This window comes from Pinus tabuliformis, chromosome 6 (genome assembly GCF_031772625.1).
Source record: "Pinus tabuliformis cultivar Carrire ecotype Pingquan chromosome 6, CPIR1, whole genome shotgun sequence".
NCBI lineage: Eukaryota > Viridiplantae > Streptophyta > Pinopsida > Pinales > Pinaceae > Pinus > Pinus tabuliformis.
The window spans coordinates 338,109,462-338,126,415 of NC_142292.1; the positions used below are offsets into that span (position 1 = coordinate 338,109,462).

The following is a 16,954-nucleotide window of genomic DNA, read 5'->3' on the forward strand; positions in this document are numbered from 1 at the left end:
GAACCTTGACACAGATACAAAATAGTTGTGCTACAAACTACCATGCATACCTAAGTAGGGGATATATTGACATTTACAAAAAAAAATTAAAAAACTTTACTTAATTAAGCAAACATGAATAGTATATTGTGGAGTTTCTTGGTCTCGCTTTCACGTCCTCTACTACAGTTCCTTGGAGCTTGGATATGCCTTATATACACATGGGGCCTTGACCATTCTCAGGACCTTTTGTCCAAATCCCACCCTAGCTCTGTTGCTTCTGTTATCTAACTCGTAGAGATTGATGAATTCCTTCAACGGCTAGTAAACTTGGTACACATTTTCCGTCTTTGCTTTTTACATTTGTTTGGACTTGTAGGGCCAAAATTGAACGGTAGCATGCAACCCATGGGCGATTGAAATTTTTGAGCCATTCCATGTGATCAAAGGGAACCATCCTTTCCCGGCGCTCACCTACCCCTGTTGACCTTGATCCTGCCTCAATGTTCTCTCACACCTCCCAGCTGTATGACATTCCTGGGCAGCCTCTGATTCAGGTTACTTCCCCCCCCACCTCCTGCCACCATTTCACCGACAAAGATATCAGAGAGGCAATATGGACAAAGAATAGCAGTAGGGCAGCAAACGAAGAAGGCTTCCAGGTAGAATTCTTCAAGCATGGACTTTGCCCCCTAGTAGGATATCTGGTTGACCTTTTCAACTAGGTGGTTCGAGATGGATTTCCGGACGGTTGGTCTCACCACATTATCTACCCGATCCACAAGTCAGGGCCTACTTTCGACCCCAACAACTACAAGACAATCATGGTTGGGCACACATTCTCCAAGTTATATGCTACAACACTCCACAGGACACTCTCCCAGTTCCTTGAGCAGAGACAACTCAGGGCCAATGGCTAAGCGGGATTCCGCCCAGACCACCAGACAATCGACCACATCCTTACTCTTCGTGTGGTGATCGAGGAGGCTAGGCATCGAACCTCTAAAGTGTACTGCTGTTTTGTAGACTTCCAGAAGGCCTTTGACTCAGTGCCGAGGGAAGATCTTTTCCAGAGACTAAGAGAGATTGGCATCTCCTTGACTCTCCTAACAGCTATCATGCGCCTCTATGAGGTCGTCCTTGGCCGTCTCCGCATAGTCGGAGGAATGTCAGGTTTCATCCGAAGCACCATTGGAGTCAAGCAAGGATGCCCCCTTTCTCCTACCTTATTCGGATCTATATCGATGAGCTTGAGTCCTTCCTCCGGGAACATATCCAGGAGACAGATGGGTGTCTTCTTCACCAGGTCCTGATTTCCATCCTCCTCTTTGCAGACGATATTGGCCTTTATGCCTCCTCCCAAGAAGGCCTTCAGAGACAGCTAGATGCTCTCGTAGCTTTTTGTGACCGGAGGCATCTAACTGCGAACTTGGGTAAAACCAAAGTGATTATCTTTAATGGCGTCAAGAAAACCTTGGACTTCCACTTCCTATTTAAAGGAGAAGAGGTCGATATCGTCAGCACCTATACTTATTTGGGAGTTCAGTTTTCAGGGCCTCGCTTCAGCCTGCAGCCAGCCCTTCAGCCTTGGATCAACTAAGGGGATGGCTCCCTAGCCCTTTTGGAGAGGCAATGTTTCCGGCATCATTTCCAGGACATTTTGTCCAAGATGAGCATCATGAACACTTTGGTTCGCCCCACAGTACTTTACAGCTCAGAGATTTGGGGTCCCTCTCCTAGAGTCAGATTGGGATTCAGCGGAGCGGGTTCAGACCCTTCTTTTGCGCCATTTCATTAGGTGCAAGCAGACAGTTCCTCAGCACATCATTCTAGCAGAATTCGGGGCTCAACCTTTCCGCCTAGAGGTGACTTTCAGATTAGTGTCGCTCTTGCACAGGATCCGGGGCCTGGCAGACGCGAGGAAGGCTCAAGATAGATACCCATATTTAGCCTATTGCTCCTCGGGGAACATCACCCATATGCAGACAAGTCGATCCAAATGTTGGTACACCGATGGACAGAGCTTCTGGAGGCTTCAGGAATCCAAATTGACCATCTCCCTCCCTTTCAGTACTCTTTGAATGCTCCAGGCCACCTCCTTCCCAATCAGCAAGAGCTGAATAAAATCATTAAGGAGGATATTTACAGACGATACGTTCAGACTACATGGACCAATCCTCCCAATGGATTGCATCCAAAAATGACCTTCTACGCGGAACATTGCCTGGAGATCAGGGATGGGCTCATCATCAGACCCCTGTACACATTCCAACATTGGATGCATGCCCTTAGAATCCCCCTCGGGCAGCTCAGAGTTAGGTCTCACAGACTCCGGGTGGAGACAGATCGCCACATCGATAGGGCAGATAGGATTTGCCAGCTCTGCCACTTACAGGAGATAGAGACAGAGACATACTTCATCTTCGGATGCCCTACTTACTATGAGATTCGAGGTCGTTTCCATTGTCTCTTCAGCTCTTGTCATACTTTGTCTAGCTTCCTCAGATATGTTGATCCGGGATGCCTTGCACTTTATCTCCAGGAGGCCTTCAGATTTCGGGCCTATTTTCTTCAGCCCCCCACCAGTTCGGACACCACGCAGAAGATCACAGACTTCTTTAGGGTGCTACCATCAACGTGGGGCGCCAAAAGAACCATTGATCGGCCCACAGCCACTGAAACCAGATCGGTGAGGTCCCGGGGGAGCCGACCCACCAGACTGCACCAGCGCTTCAGGATTGGATCCACCCCTAGGAGGCGCCCTAGAACTTCCAGGCGACAGCCCAGCATGTCCATAGGACAACAGACTTTGACAAGCTTTTCTTAGTTTTCTTCTCTCGACCTCGGATGTTAGGAGTAGGAACTGGATAGGAGACTTTTTCTCTCCTTCTCCTTCTCCGCTTCATCGCAGAGCTTTGTTCCGAAGCCGAGAGCTTCTAGCTCCTACATTTACATTTACTTAGATTATAGATGTATTTTCTACTCTTTAAATAGAAATGTTAAAAGGGACCGTTTGGTCCACTGGCTTGGCAGGATATAATCATTGTAACCGATAGTCTCATTGGCCTATTATGGTCATTTGTTGGACATTAATAAAATTATCTTATCTTATCTTATCTTATCTTCCTTGGTACCCTCGTGCCTTCGTAGCTCCATATGCATGGCTTGTAACCACTCTTGATTTGGGTTTGATATTGTCTCTCGCTTGCTTAATTTGATGCCCTTGTGCCTTCTTAGCTCCATTTGCATGGCTTGTGAACCACTCAGAATTTGGGTTTGAGATTGCCTCTTGCTTGCTTGATTTGCTAGAAACAGCCTATAGATGGTGGAAGCTCTGTGCTTGGATGGTGCCACTTTTGGCTTTCATGGAGGACATGTAAATCTGGAAGAGAGGTAGAGCGATGGATTTAGCCCACCACCCTTCTTAATTATAAAGTATTGAATTTTATTCACATATGAGGAAACTGATTGATATGCGAGTCCAATGTGTTCAATGTCGAATCCAGTGAAAAAAATTGCCAAAATTACTATGAAGTTATGAGTTCTCAGCAATCAAGTTTCAAAATCCGCTGCCGAACACCACCAAACACTCTTCAAAATTATATTATGCTTTGGTATAAGTTTCTAATGTGATCAGGTTTCAAAAACCACTGCCGAACACCACCAATAATTCTTTAAAATGATATCCTGCTTTGTTATAAGTTTCTTTTGGGTTTATAATGTGTAGGAATGTTGGAAGAATCCACTACGAGTGAGATTTTTTTATTCATCAGAGAAACACCTCAACAAACGGGACTTCCAAAAGTACCCTATCTGATGGGATACTTTTAAATGCCCCATTTGCAAGGGACATCATAATGGGCCAAGAATGTACCCGACTATGCGCTGCCCAGCATCCAATACTTGTGGGACATACAGTGGAAGTCCCAATGTTGCAGAGTTTCACAAGAATCCACTACCCCTGGGTACACGGGAACGTGTATCACTAGTATATATATATATATATATATATATACACGGGCTGGCAGCATATGAGCAAAGATGGCTTGATCCTTAGCAGCAGCAGACTCACAAGATTTATGAAACAAACTCATTCATGTTGAACTTGAATGGTGGCAGCAGATTGACAGACTACATATATATATATATACGGGCTGGCAGCATATGAGCAAAGATGGCTTGATCCTTAGCAGCAGCAGACTCACAAGATTTATTAAACAAACCCATTCATGTTGAAGTTGAATGGTGGCAGCAGACTGACAGACTCTGGCAGCATTTTAAATATTTTGAACATTTCTGCTGGCGTGTGAGAAACGCCTTTGGTTTTAGCCTTGATATGGAAAATGGACGTCAGAAATAGTGCTTCTGATGCAGTTCCCCTTTTAGATGCGTTTTGGCGAGAAATGGAACCTGGCACCCCAGGTTCCATTTCTGGTAAAAGGGTAGCCGAGGAGTTTTGAAATACAGTATAGCTGTTCCTCTTCATCTTTGTGATTTTTTATAATGCATAAATGTATAAAACATAGATTTGTATCTAATTATCTTCTGACATGCATTTGAAAAAAATTGATGTCACTAAAAACAGAAATATTTGAGTACATCTGCATATTAGTGTAAATTCATCTTACATCTTGATCTAGCAAGTATCGGGAGCCATCAAATTTCTTTAGGTGTATACATTTTTATCATTAATTTCATATCATGTATTAATTCTTTCATATTAAATGATAAAAAAATTTAACTTAAAAAATTTGATCCTTCTCAGTGTTTGACAGATCTTGGTGTATGTTGTCATGTACATAGTACATAAGTAGTTATTTATTTTTTATTTAATTTATTTTTCTTTTTGTACCATGAAATCACATGACAACATCTCCACCATACTGGATTGTAGCGCACCTAGCTACTCGAAATACAATAATTGCTTTTATAATGAAAACCGTACTTTTGAACTATTTATTTGGCCATGTTGTACTACTGCATGTTGTTCTCTCCCTTGTCTGAAATTTTGATTTATACGTAATCTTGATGCTAATGGAGTGAGCTGCATATTTTCCTTGATATTGTAAACAGATCGTGTCAACAAATCTCATTGGTTCTTTAATCTGCACAAAGGAGGCTATGCGGGTCATGAAGTTGCAGGAAAAAGGAGGTCATATTTTTAACATGGATGGTGCAGGTTCAGGGGGCTCAAGCACTCCTTTATATGCAGTGTAAGTTAAAATTTTCACTATTGCAGTGGGGAGTCAACTCTAGCGTAAGTGTTGTTATTTGAATTGAGGTCTTGATGTTTCTCTGTCTCTGGATCTGGGATTTTTCTTCATCCATATTCATATTGTGATTGCTATTATCTACCATATATGGTTTCACAGATACGGTTCAACAAAGTGTGGATTAAGACAGCTCAACGGATCTCTTTTGAAGGAATGTAAGAAGTCTAAAATAGGGATTCATACAGCATCTCCTGGCATGGTTCTTACAGATTTGCTTCTGAGGTAGGCATAACCAATGGCTTTAACTTGTAGAAAAGCTTTGTTTTCCTTGTGGCTATTTTCAATGACTCTCTTAATAGTTTACGTGGAAAACTTTTATCACTTTCATGAATAAGGCTTTGTTCTTTCCAATATTTTTCCATCGAGTAGAATTTGTATAAACAATATCATTTTTGTTTTGAATGGGTTAAAATTTCCTATCATTTTGTGTTTTAAATGGGTTGAAATTTCCATACCGATGGACTTTTGTGTGCAGTAATGCATAGCATCTTCTTGAAACCTGAAACTGTGAATTCTCCATTTTGATGATTGGTGTTCTTATTGATCACTTGCAGTGGTGCATCACGTCAGAATAAGAAAATGTTTAACATAATTTGTGAGCTTCCTGAGACAGTTGCAAGGACATTGGTTCCTAGAATGCGGGCTGTGAAAGGCACTGGGAAAGCAATAAATTACTTAACGCCTCCTAGAATATTGCTAGCACTGGTCACTGCATGGCTCCGGCGAGGTCGATGGTTTGATGAGAAGGTAAATTTCCAGTCTGAAGTTAAATATTTGCTTCAAGATTATAATTATTTCACATGAAAAATATTATATGACACAAGGTTTCCTTCAAAGAGATATAGAAGCTTGAAAGCATGGCCAGATTAGAAATAAGTGTTTGTTGAATTAGTTCAATCTTGATGTTTTATGTAAACGGACAACTATTTTAGGACGTCCATCCATTCATGAGAATTTTTCTTCTTTCTTATCATGAATAAGCTTTACAGTGCAATACCATTCATTCTTAGAACATTTCATTGATTGGGAAGCTTATCGTCAAATCAATTTCTTCTTTGTTTAATCAAGCTATACATTTATCTCCTTTGGAAAGGCGTTGCCAGAAAATTTGCCCGAGAATGATAATGAAATTGTTCAAAAAAAAGTAGTTTCTGTCCAGTTTTATGATGAGATCTTTTATGCCTTCATTTGAAGTCAAACTTTGAACATGTTCTCTAGATAGCATGCTATATATTATATATTGCAAAGGCTCATGCATGATAAATGTCATCATCAAGGCTGCTTGGAATCATCCTATATTTATTTTTGTATATATTGAAATTTATTATATTTGCTACATGTCAAGACTCAAGAGTTCTCGCCTATAACCTCTAAACAAAGCATATGAGAGTAAGCCCAATTCTTCAAGGGAAACGGATAGTTAAATACATAATACACCAACATTTATTCATGGTTACTAATACATTTCCGATTTCCTTAACTTTTATGGGACATGCATTTTTGTTAAATTTTAGTTAACAATGGTATGTTCTATGCTTAGCGCAATTACTTCATTGTTCCTTAAACAGCCCAATAGCAATTTCAATTTAGATTCCAGTGACAATCACACTAACCATTAATCACATTGACAGTAAAAGTAGATAGAACATAAAACAATATGCAGAAGACAAGCCAAGACAAGAGGACACCAGATTTGGCGAATGCCAAGGAAAAACCCCAATGTGGGGAAACCCGTTTGATCAATTCTTCTTATTATTATATCAAAATGTTCAGCAGAGAGAGAGTACAATAGTCAAATTGACTTGCCCAATTCAAAGTCAAAACAGCCCTGTCAATTTCTGCAGTCAAACTTCAGCCCTAACCAGAAAGTCAGTGCTTGTCAAATCAGCAATAAATCATCCTCAAAACAGCTCGGCCTTCCTCAATCAAACACGACCTGATCAAGAGGTCAAAGTCAGCCCAAAACAATTTTGTCAAACTTGGTCAAAGGAGAGAGAAAATCTGCAGTAATTTTCTTTGGTCAAACTACAGTCAACCCTGAAGTCAGTGCTGGTCAAACTTCCCAGATTCCCTCAATTTCTGTGCCCAGAAATGCGGCCTAAAGAGACAAAAGATCCTCCAAAAACCACAGTTAAAGCTGGTCAATAAACCCTTGGTCAACATTGGCCAAACTTGGTTTGCTCCCTGTAATTTTTGGTCCTGCAACTAAGCCCAGAAATCTCGTCCTTCTTGTCACACGTGTGAGAGAGAGAAGCTGCCCAATAGCTGTATGAACCAATGCAAGAAGGAGAGAGAAGAATGTGTAAGTGATGATGATGCCAAATGAGGTGTGAGGTCACTTGATACATTTCGTTGTGGGTGAAGAGACACGTCCATTGGGCTTCTTGAGCCTACATGTTGATGAGGCAGACCTAAACAATTTGCACATGTGTGGGCATAAATTCAGAATTACACTTCCGCTTGTCCAAATTGGATGATCTTTATATCAATTTTGGTCCTCTTGAAAGGAGGAAGTTAATGTGATCATCATCTCTATCAAATGAATTGTCTTGAGGTGGAATTTGGCCCTAGTTGCTGATTTTAACACTCCCTCTCAACTAAGGAGAATTCCACCTGTCAATCCATCTGTCGATCATCATGCCATCTTATTGTCATGAACCATCTCTGTCATCTCATCTCTGCTCTGTTGAACCATTATGTAATAATGAAGAAGAATTGATCGAGAGTGAGTCACAAGGCCCTTACCACTCTCCACTAACAAAAGTTAGTCCAAAGGTAGAAACCTCAATTGATCCCATATCAAGTTGTTGAACACCATGCATCCTAGACATAGGGAGTATGGTAGTACATGATGTGTCCATCGTTAATGCTATGGTCCCTACCCACATTTCCCAATTCATTGGCTAGATGAGAAGTACTTCCCATGAGTTTCGGACTACATGGGTAGGATGTATGCTAGGGCATTAGCAGGAGAAGGTGAACCACTCATCCTGCTCATATGCCATAGGAGAAGGTGAACCCCTCATCTTATGCATATGTCAATCATAAGGAAAGGTGAACCACTCACCCTACACACGTCTACCATCATGGGGTATCACATGGGAAGGTGAACCACTCACCCTATACACAACGCACCAATAGGGGAAGGTGAACCACCCACCCTATGGTCGCTCATAGCTCCAAGAATTACCCCAAGCCCCAGGAGCTCCCAGAGCTCAGTGTCCAACTCAAGCAGGACCCTCCTATTGGAAGACTCTCTCGGAAGGCTAAGAATTTGACCTTCCCTAAGGGCTTAGTGAGGATGTCTGCAACCTGCTCATCAATCGTGATGTGTTGGAGCCTTATTGCTGCCCGTTGTACCATACCCTGCATAAAGTGGTACCTGATATCAATGTGCTTGGAGCGGTCGTGGAACACAGGATTCTCTGAAAGGCGAATCCCACTTTGGTTGCCGCAGTAGATCACAGTGGTATCCAACACATGCTCATATAGTTCACTAAAGAGCTTCCTCAACCAAACAACTTCACAACGGGCCATACTAGTTGCAATGCATTCAGCCTCGACGGTGCTTAGAGCAATTGATTTCTGCTTCCTACTCATCCAAGAAATTGAAGCAGACCCTAATGAGAAGCAACATCCAGATGTGCTCTTATGATCCACCACACTGCCATCCCAGTGAGAATCGATATATCCATGTAGCCTCAAGTTCTCAGCAATGTATCTCAGCCCATAGTTGATTGTGCCACGAAGATATCTCAAGAGATTCTTAGTAGCAATCCAGTGTCTGTGATGAGGCTCGACCATAAATTGACTCAACGTATTCACAACAAAGCATATGTCAGGACGAGAGTTTACCAAGAACATCAGGGCCCCCACAAGTTGTCAATACTCAGAAGGATTTGCCAATGCGGACCCAACAACACTTCCACATAACTTCTTGAAGTTGAGTTCCATCGGAGTAGACACGGACTTATAATCCAACATCCCACTGTGAAAATTCCTAAACCTGGAATCCCTACTGTAGCAACTGATGATATTTCTTTGATTTGTTAAATTCCTTTAAACAAATTACTTGTAGTTTCCTACGGCAAATATCGAAACACATACACTGCAGCCTTCACTTAATTAAATATAATGCGGAAACAAGAAATTGAGCAAGAAGGAAAATACAACACAATGACACAGTTATTTTTGGACAAATATCCCCGGAAAAACCCAATGTGGGAAAACCGGTGCAACAACTTTGAGGGTTGAATTATTATGCAGCAATAATTTTTGAATACAACTTCTGGATGCCTTCCCGACAATCCAGTTATAGAGAATATCACTAACAAAGAGATCTGTGAGATTACCTCACACTATCACTGGAAACCCTGGCTGATCCAGTCACTGAATGAACAACCCTTGGTTGCGTCTGCGTTGTCTTTGCGCAGTGTCTGCGTTAGCCCAACGTCACACTGTCTAGGGACTGCGTCACCTCTTCAGCTGATCTACTCAGGAAATTCGATTTCTGCCTCATGGTTTCACACCCCGGATTTCGGCTTCTGCAGTCGATTCCTTCAGCTGATTTTCAGACTTCCTCTCAACTTCTGCGTTGCTTCTGTGTCAGCCTGCGTACGTGGGCTTGCGTAGCTCTGCGTCAGCCCCTCTAGCTCTATGCTACCACTGCTGGATCTCCCTCTGCCTTCTCTGTTGAGTATTCTCCGACTGGGAAAGATTTTTCTTTGGATACTATCCCTGCCCATCACTGCAAAAGCTCACTTTGAATTTCTCTCCGACAGCTGCTCTGCTTCAGAAATTCGATCTTTTGAACTTTCTCTGTGTGTTGTCCAAGTGCCCCTCAAGCCTCTTCTTATATCTTTTTGTTGGACAACTAACAACCCAGATTAACTTCTAATCAATGGCTTAGATTATTTTGGCTTGATCCTTGTCTTCTTCTGGAAGTTACACCCATAGTTTAGATTAATACCCATTAATTTTTCTAATTTCCTAAGTTTAGACTTAGGGTCCCATTAAAAATAATTAATTATTTTAATAAAACTGTCTATGGGTGGAATTTCCCAAAACGATTTCTGGTATTGGAGAAAGCATGAGTCTAAGCTTCCTTGCAAATTTTGAGACTTAGAGCACATCCGATGCTACCTGAAATCAACACTCCCTCTCAGCAAGGAATGTGTTGTAGCAATGCACCCTGCTGAAGCATCATTCTGTTCTGTAACATCTCCTTCTGCATTGCTGTTGTTTGACATCCTATCCACCAACTACTGCGCAAATGCTACATCTGTATTGTTGCTAACCCTGCCACTATCAACACTGCATCCGTACTGCAACTCCTTCTTAATTCTACACCCGTACTATTATTGGGACTGCCACTGCCAACTGCCCCTACACTGCAAATTGCCCCTGCACTCCAAACTGTTGCTGCTACTGCATCAGCAACGAAAAAACATCCCAAATTACTGAACAAGTGTTCAGCATAGATGCATGTCAATGCTGAAGATCTGATTGCTGCTAGTCCCACGCTATCCCTCTGAAGCTACTGTGTTGTTGCTGCTACTGCATTGTGCCTGCCTACACTATTGCAACTCTGCACTACGCTGCTCAAACTTGGCATTCTAGCCACTGCATCTGTCGCTCCAACACTCCTCCGCACTAACTGACACCGATTCATACTGCTAGTTCTAATCTGGGCTCACATAGCAAGGAATTGATCCGAGAGGTGGGCTCCTCAAGGATCCTGCCCATTTGTAGCTCTTTCAAACTACAACTCCAAATCAGCCCACCTCCCTCCTAGAGGTATCTCAATTGTCATGGAAAACTCCTCCTCGATCTTCGTGGGTGCAACCTTTGGATCGTGCTTCTCATCTTTGTCCTTCTTCCTGAGAGGACACTGTGTTGCGTAGTGACTCATTTCACCACACCTGAAGCATTTTATCTTCGAGACGTCCTTCTTCCACCTCCACTGCTCCTGCTGCCCCTTGGATGCAAGGCCTGCATTCTCTTCCTCCTCCTCGGGCTTCGACCCACTGCTGCTGTTTCAACTTACACTTGACCAAGTGTCTCCTCAGCTCCTCTTGCTTAAGAGTTGCCCACATCTCATCCCAATTTGGCAAAGTCGCCCTGCCCAGGATACTCTGGACAAAGACTTGCCACTCATCTGAGACAGAATTGAGGGCCAGTCTAACCAACTCGGACCCTTGAGGTGTAGACCCCACAGTTGCTAACTCGTCCCGGGTCTCCTGAAGCTTCGTGAGGAATAGATCTATGCGTCCCGCCTTCTGCATCTGTGTAGATCTCAATTTCTGCTCTAAGTACATCTTTTGTTGCTTGGAAGATCCTTGATGTAGCGTTGCCAAGGCATCCCACATCTCCTTAGTCCCTCTGCTAGCGATGTGACAGACTACATGATCCTTTACTCCATCTAGGATCATCCTCTTGGCCTTCACCATTTCTACTTGGTATTTTTTCAGCGGATCTTGACCTGTAGGCACAACCACCACGTTGGTCTTGAGAGAATGCTCATCTAGAAGGAATGACATCCTTGCCTTCCAGATGATGTAGTTGGATGCTCCATCCAACCTGTCCTAATCTCTTAGCCCACTGGTTGCCATCTCTGCCACGAAAAATGTCGAACTACTCCTCTCTACTTCTTACCACTGTTGCTCAGCCAATAAGAAAACAGACTTCTTGGCGAGAAGTCTACTAAGGAAAAATCCCCTCACTGTGCTTCTCCTCTCTCTTCTGACATCTTTCAGCGCAGCAAAATGCCCTGCAAAAAAACTGCGTCCCACTAGCTCTTCCTCACGCTGAGGCTTAGCGTTGCTCCCTCTGTCACGATAAGATTTCGTTTTGCAAGCCCTTCCTCTATGTTGACTCACTCAGAGAGGCTACCTCAAAAATTCAGCCCTCCTGGCTTGGACAACGCAATCCCTCTGGGGATTCGAATTGTGGCCTCCTGCAACTATTTCGATCTACTTTTCTGCTCACATCTGGGTTCTCGGCATTGTTCTTCTTGTTTCACCTGCACTGCTCTGATACCATGTGAAAATTCCTAAACCCAGAATCCCTACTGCAGCAACTGATGATATTTCTCCTATTTGTTAAATTCCTTTAAACAAATTACTTGCAGTTTCCTATGCCAAATATCGAAGTACATACATTGTAGCCTTCACTTAATTAAATATAATGCAGAAACAAGAAACTGAGTAAGAAGGAAAATACAACACAATGACACCATTATTTTTGGACAAATGTCCCCGGAAAAACCCAATGTGGGAAAAATGGTGCAACAACTCTGAGGGTTTTATTATTATGCAATAGTAATTTCTGAATACAATTTCTGGATGCCTTCCCGACAATCCAGTTACAAAAAATATCACTGGTAGAGAGATCTGTGAGATTACCTCACACTATCATTGGAAATCCTGGCTGATCCAGCCATTGAATGAACAGCCCCTGGCTGCCTCTGCGCAGTGTCTGCGTCAGCCCAGTGTCACACTGTCTAGGGACTGCATCACCCCTTCAACTGATCAATCTTTTGCTCAAGAAATTTGATTTCTGCCTCCCGGTCTCACACCCTAGATTTCGGCTTTTGAAATCGATTCCTTTAGCTGATTTTCAGATTTCCTCTTAGCTTCTGTGTTGCCTCTGCGTGGGCCTGCGTAGCTCTGCATCAACCCCTCTGGCTTTGCACTGCCACTGCTGGATCTCCTTCAGCCTTCTCTGCTGAGTATTCTCCAACCAGGAAATATTTCCCTTAGGATACTCCCTGCCCCTAACTGCAAAAGCTCACTTCGAATTTTTCTCTGGCAACTGCTCTACTTCAAAAATTCGAACTTCTGAACTCTCTCTATGTGTCCTCCAAGTGCTCCTCAAGCCTCTTATATCTTTCTGTTGGACAACCAACGACCCAGATTAACTTCTAATCAATGGCTTAGATTATTTTGGCTTGATCCTCGTTTTCTTTTAGAAGTTACACCCACAATTTAGATTGATACCCATTAATTATTCTAATTTCCAAAGTTTAGACTTAGAGTCCCATTAAAAATAATTAATTATTTTAATAAAACTGTCTCCGTGTGGAATTTCCCAAAACGATTTCTGGGTATTGGAGAATGCACATGTCTAAGCCTCCCTGCAAATTTTGAGACTTAGAGCACATCTGATGCTACCAGAAATCAACACCCACATCTCTCGAGCAACTTTACAATGTATTTTCCTTGAGAAAGGAAAATCTCACCTGACTTTTACCGGACCTCGAGGCCTAGGAAGTAGTGCATCAAACTTAGGTCCTTCATCTCGAACTCAAAAGCCAACCCCCTCTTGAATTGATAAATGAGAGGGTCTGCACTTGTCAAAAAGAGATAATCCACATAAAGGACCAAAATGAGAGGCTTGTCTTTTTCAACCTTGAAATGTAGGTTAGGGTCAGCTTCGCTCCTTATAAATCCTAGCTTCATAAGATAGCTATCAATCCTCTCATACCAAGCCCTAGGGCTTGCTTCAACCCATAAAGGGCTTTCCTCAACCTGCACACGTGTGTCCTTCGATCTTGTACTTTGAACCCCTCGAGTTGTTCTATGTAGACTTCCTCCTTAAGCAAGCCATGCAAGAAAGCAGGCTTAACATCCATTTGGTGTAGGCTCCATCCTTGAGAGGCAGCAAGAACAATAATAGATTGGATAGTGGTGTATCGAGCAACCGATGCAAATATCTTGTCATAGTCCACTCCTTTTTGAGAGAAGCCTCGAGCAATGAACCTTCCCAAATAAGAGTTTTGCAACATTGGTATACCAAGTACTCATTTTCCCTTGGACACCCTCTTGACTATCTTGTAATTAGATTGAAATGCTCCCCCTATGTGGATTTGTTCAATTGGAGCTCTATCTGCAACTATGTGTATGTATGACTGATTGAGTTGGAGGTTGAAAATCATGTGAGTTCTCTCTCATGCCAATGTGGATTCTTTTGTCTTTAGTGGAAGCATCATCAATCATTTTAAACACCATACCAGCTACTTGTGCATCAACAAGCAAGTTCCTTATATTTATGTTTACTTGAGTTGTAACACTTAACTTATGAACTTGATTATTCTTAATTGCTATCTCGTTAAAATTGGCAACTAGGGCCAAACTCCACATGGGTCATCTTATTTATGACAACTGATATTTTTCCTGGATTCCTCTCCGAGAGGTGTAGGATTGATCTAAAGATCATCCGATTCTGACATGTACAAATGAAGCTATGAATTTATTTTGATTATGGTCAAATTGTCAAGGTCGACCATCAAACTTATGTAGGCTCAGAAGCCCAACAATCACGTATATTCATCCTCAACGTTGCATATAAATAGAAGGTGACTTAGCCTCATTTGGACACACTCATCTTCACACTTCCTTCTCTCCCTCCACACATTCGAAATTTCAGGAAAGCGAAATTTCTGGACAGTTTGACCAAGCATTGACCAGCATGCATTGACCTCCTTTGACTGTGTTTTTGTGAGGGCTATCTCTGTTTGGGCAGACCGCATTTCTGGGCACAAAAATCGAGGCTAAACGTTGATTGTTGACGAACGTTGACTACAGCTAGGGCTGACCGCAGGTGGGCTATTTGACCAGACTTTGATTGGGATGAATTTAACTGTTTTGAGGGTTGTTTTATCTTGCTGTTTGGAGGCCGAAGTTGACTGAAGTTGACCGATTTGCTGAGTGTCAAATCTGCGTTGTTGACCAACATTGACTTTTCTAGTTAGGGCTCTTTTGCTGCTGTTATAAATTATTAGATTTGTAAATTGTACTATCTCTCTCTGCTCAACTATTGAAGACTAAAAGAAGATTTGTTCAAGGGTTTCCCCACATTGGGGTTTGTCCCTGGCTGGTGCCACATCTTGTGTCCTCTTGTCTTGGCTTGTCTTCTACTGTTTATGTTTATGTTCTATCTGCATTTTACTAACATGTTGATGTGATTGGTAATTTGAATATTGATGCTGGGCTAATAAAGAAATTGAAGTAAAATTGCTCTAAAGCATAGAACATACCATTGTTGCCTAAAATTAACATGGTATCAGAGTTGAGGTAAATACAACGCCCAAGCAAGGGTGAAAGAGAAATCACCAAAGACCGTTGGACAAGGACAAAAGGTTCAATGGGTTCCTCATCCTACTTCTCGGCTAAAGACAAGCTCCCTGATAAATTTGACTATCATGGATGGAAGATGTCTCTTGATTTGACCTTGGAAGAAAAAGAAGTGATGGACTATGTGCAGGGTAAAATTCCTGAACCTCCTTCAAATGCACCACTGCTGCGAAGACCAAGTACAACAAGGCTGAAGTCAAAGAAAAGAAGTTTATTGGGGATTCCATTGACAAGCATCTAGTGACCTACATCTCCGAATTGAAGACCTCCAAGGATATCTACAACAGGTTGGTCGGCATGTTCAAGGTTAGTAATGCTAATCAAATTCTATTTCTCAAGAATAAGTTGAAGGATATTAAGAAGGGCAAGGACGAGGATATTCAATCCTATTTCTTGAGGATTACTGAGATCAAGAATGATCTAATCTTGATTGGAGAAGTCATTCCTGACAGGGAACTTACTTTCACCATCCTTGGAGGACTCCAACCTGAGTGGTATGTATGTAGAACCACCGTCCTCAACAATGATCGAATTCCAGGGTTTGAAGAATTGATGTCAAGATGCATTCAAGAAGAAACAAGAATGGTGGAGCAAGAAATGCCTTCTAATAGAATCAACCCCACTGCATTCTCTGCTCATGCCAAAAGGAGAAATAATGTAGAGTCTAAAGTTCATTTCCATGGAAAGCCTGGATCTAAGGGAGGAAGGAAGGGCAGGTGCTTTGTTTGCAATCAGTTCAGCCACTATGAAAGGGAGTGTCCAAATAGAAGGGACACATCGCATGATGATGATCACAATCATTTCAGGGGCAACTTCAACAACAACGATCAAAGGAATGGCAGGTCCAATGGAAAAGGAAAAAGGAATGCGGGACATCAAGGAAATGGTCGACCCTCCAAGAAATCAAGGAACTCCAGGTATGAAGAATCAAATGTTGTTAACAATAAGCAAAAAGAGTACTATCTTATATCGGCCCTCTCCACTGCCTCTCCTCCAGACACTTTGGGAAATTGGCTGATTGATAGTGGTGCCTCAAGGCACTTCACCGGATACAAAGAAGCAAACTTGGAGATCATCCTTGGAGACGATGCCACTATTCCGTGAAGGGAGTAGGGAATATTACCCTTCAATTGAATCAATGTAAAACTATTCATTTGTAAGAAGCATTATATGTACTTGATCTCAAGAAGAACATGGTGTCCATTTCAGCCATGGAGGACAAAGGATTCAAGGTGGCATTCATTGATGGAAAGGTACATTTTTGGAAAAGAAATTTTAAAGATGCTTTTACTCTTGGGTTCAGGGTTGACATTTTGTATCAAGTTGGAAGAAGTCCATTGGGAGCCATGTCTTGCGACACATCTCTACAATCTGAACTATGGCACCGAAGGTTTGCCCATCTTCATTATAAGGCCCTACCCGATGTGAGACAGATGGTGACAGGTATGCCTGAGTTCAAAGTAGAGCATGAAGATGTATGTCCGAGATGTGCCGAAGGAAAACTTGTAAGAGGACCATTCCCCTCAAGTAATAGCAAGACCACAGATATATTGCAATTGATCCACTCCG

The 16,954-nt window shown here is 42.3% G+C and overlaps 1 protein-coding gene across 1 annotated transcript in view; it reads left to right on the forward strand.

Moving 5' to 3' along the window:
* Positions 1-16,954, forward strand: part of LOC149258678 (putative chlorophyll(ide) b reductase NYC1, chloroplastic) — a 175,015-nt gene that overhangs the window by 126,033 nt on the left and 32,028 nt on the right. Inside the window, exons 7-9 of the mRNA XM_089415712.1 lie at positions 5,053-5,192; positions 5,352-5,474; positions 5,807-5,999. Coding sequence (XP_089271838.1) covers positions 5,053-5,192; positions 5,352-5,474; positions 5,807-5,999 — 456 coding nt within the window. The remainder of the gene's footprint in view (positions 1-5,052; positions 5,193-5,351; positions 5,475-5,806; positions 6,000-16,954) is intronic.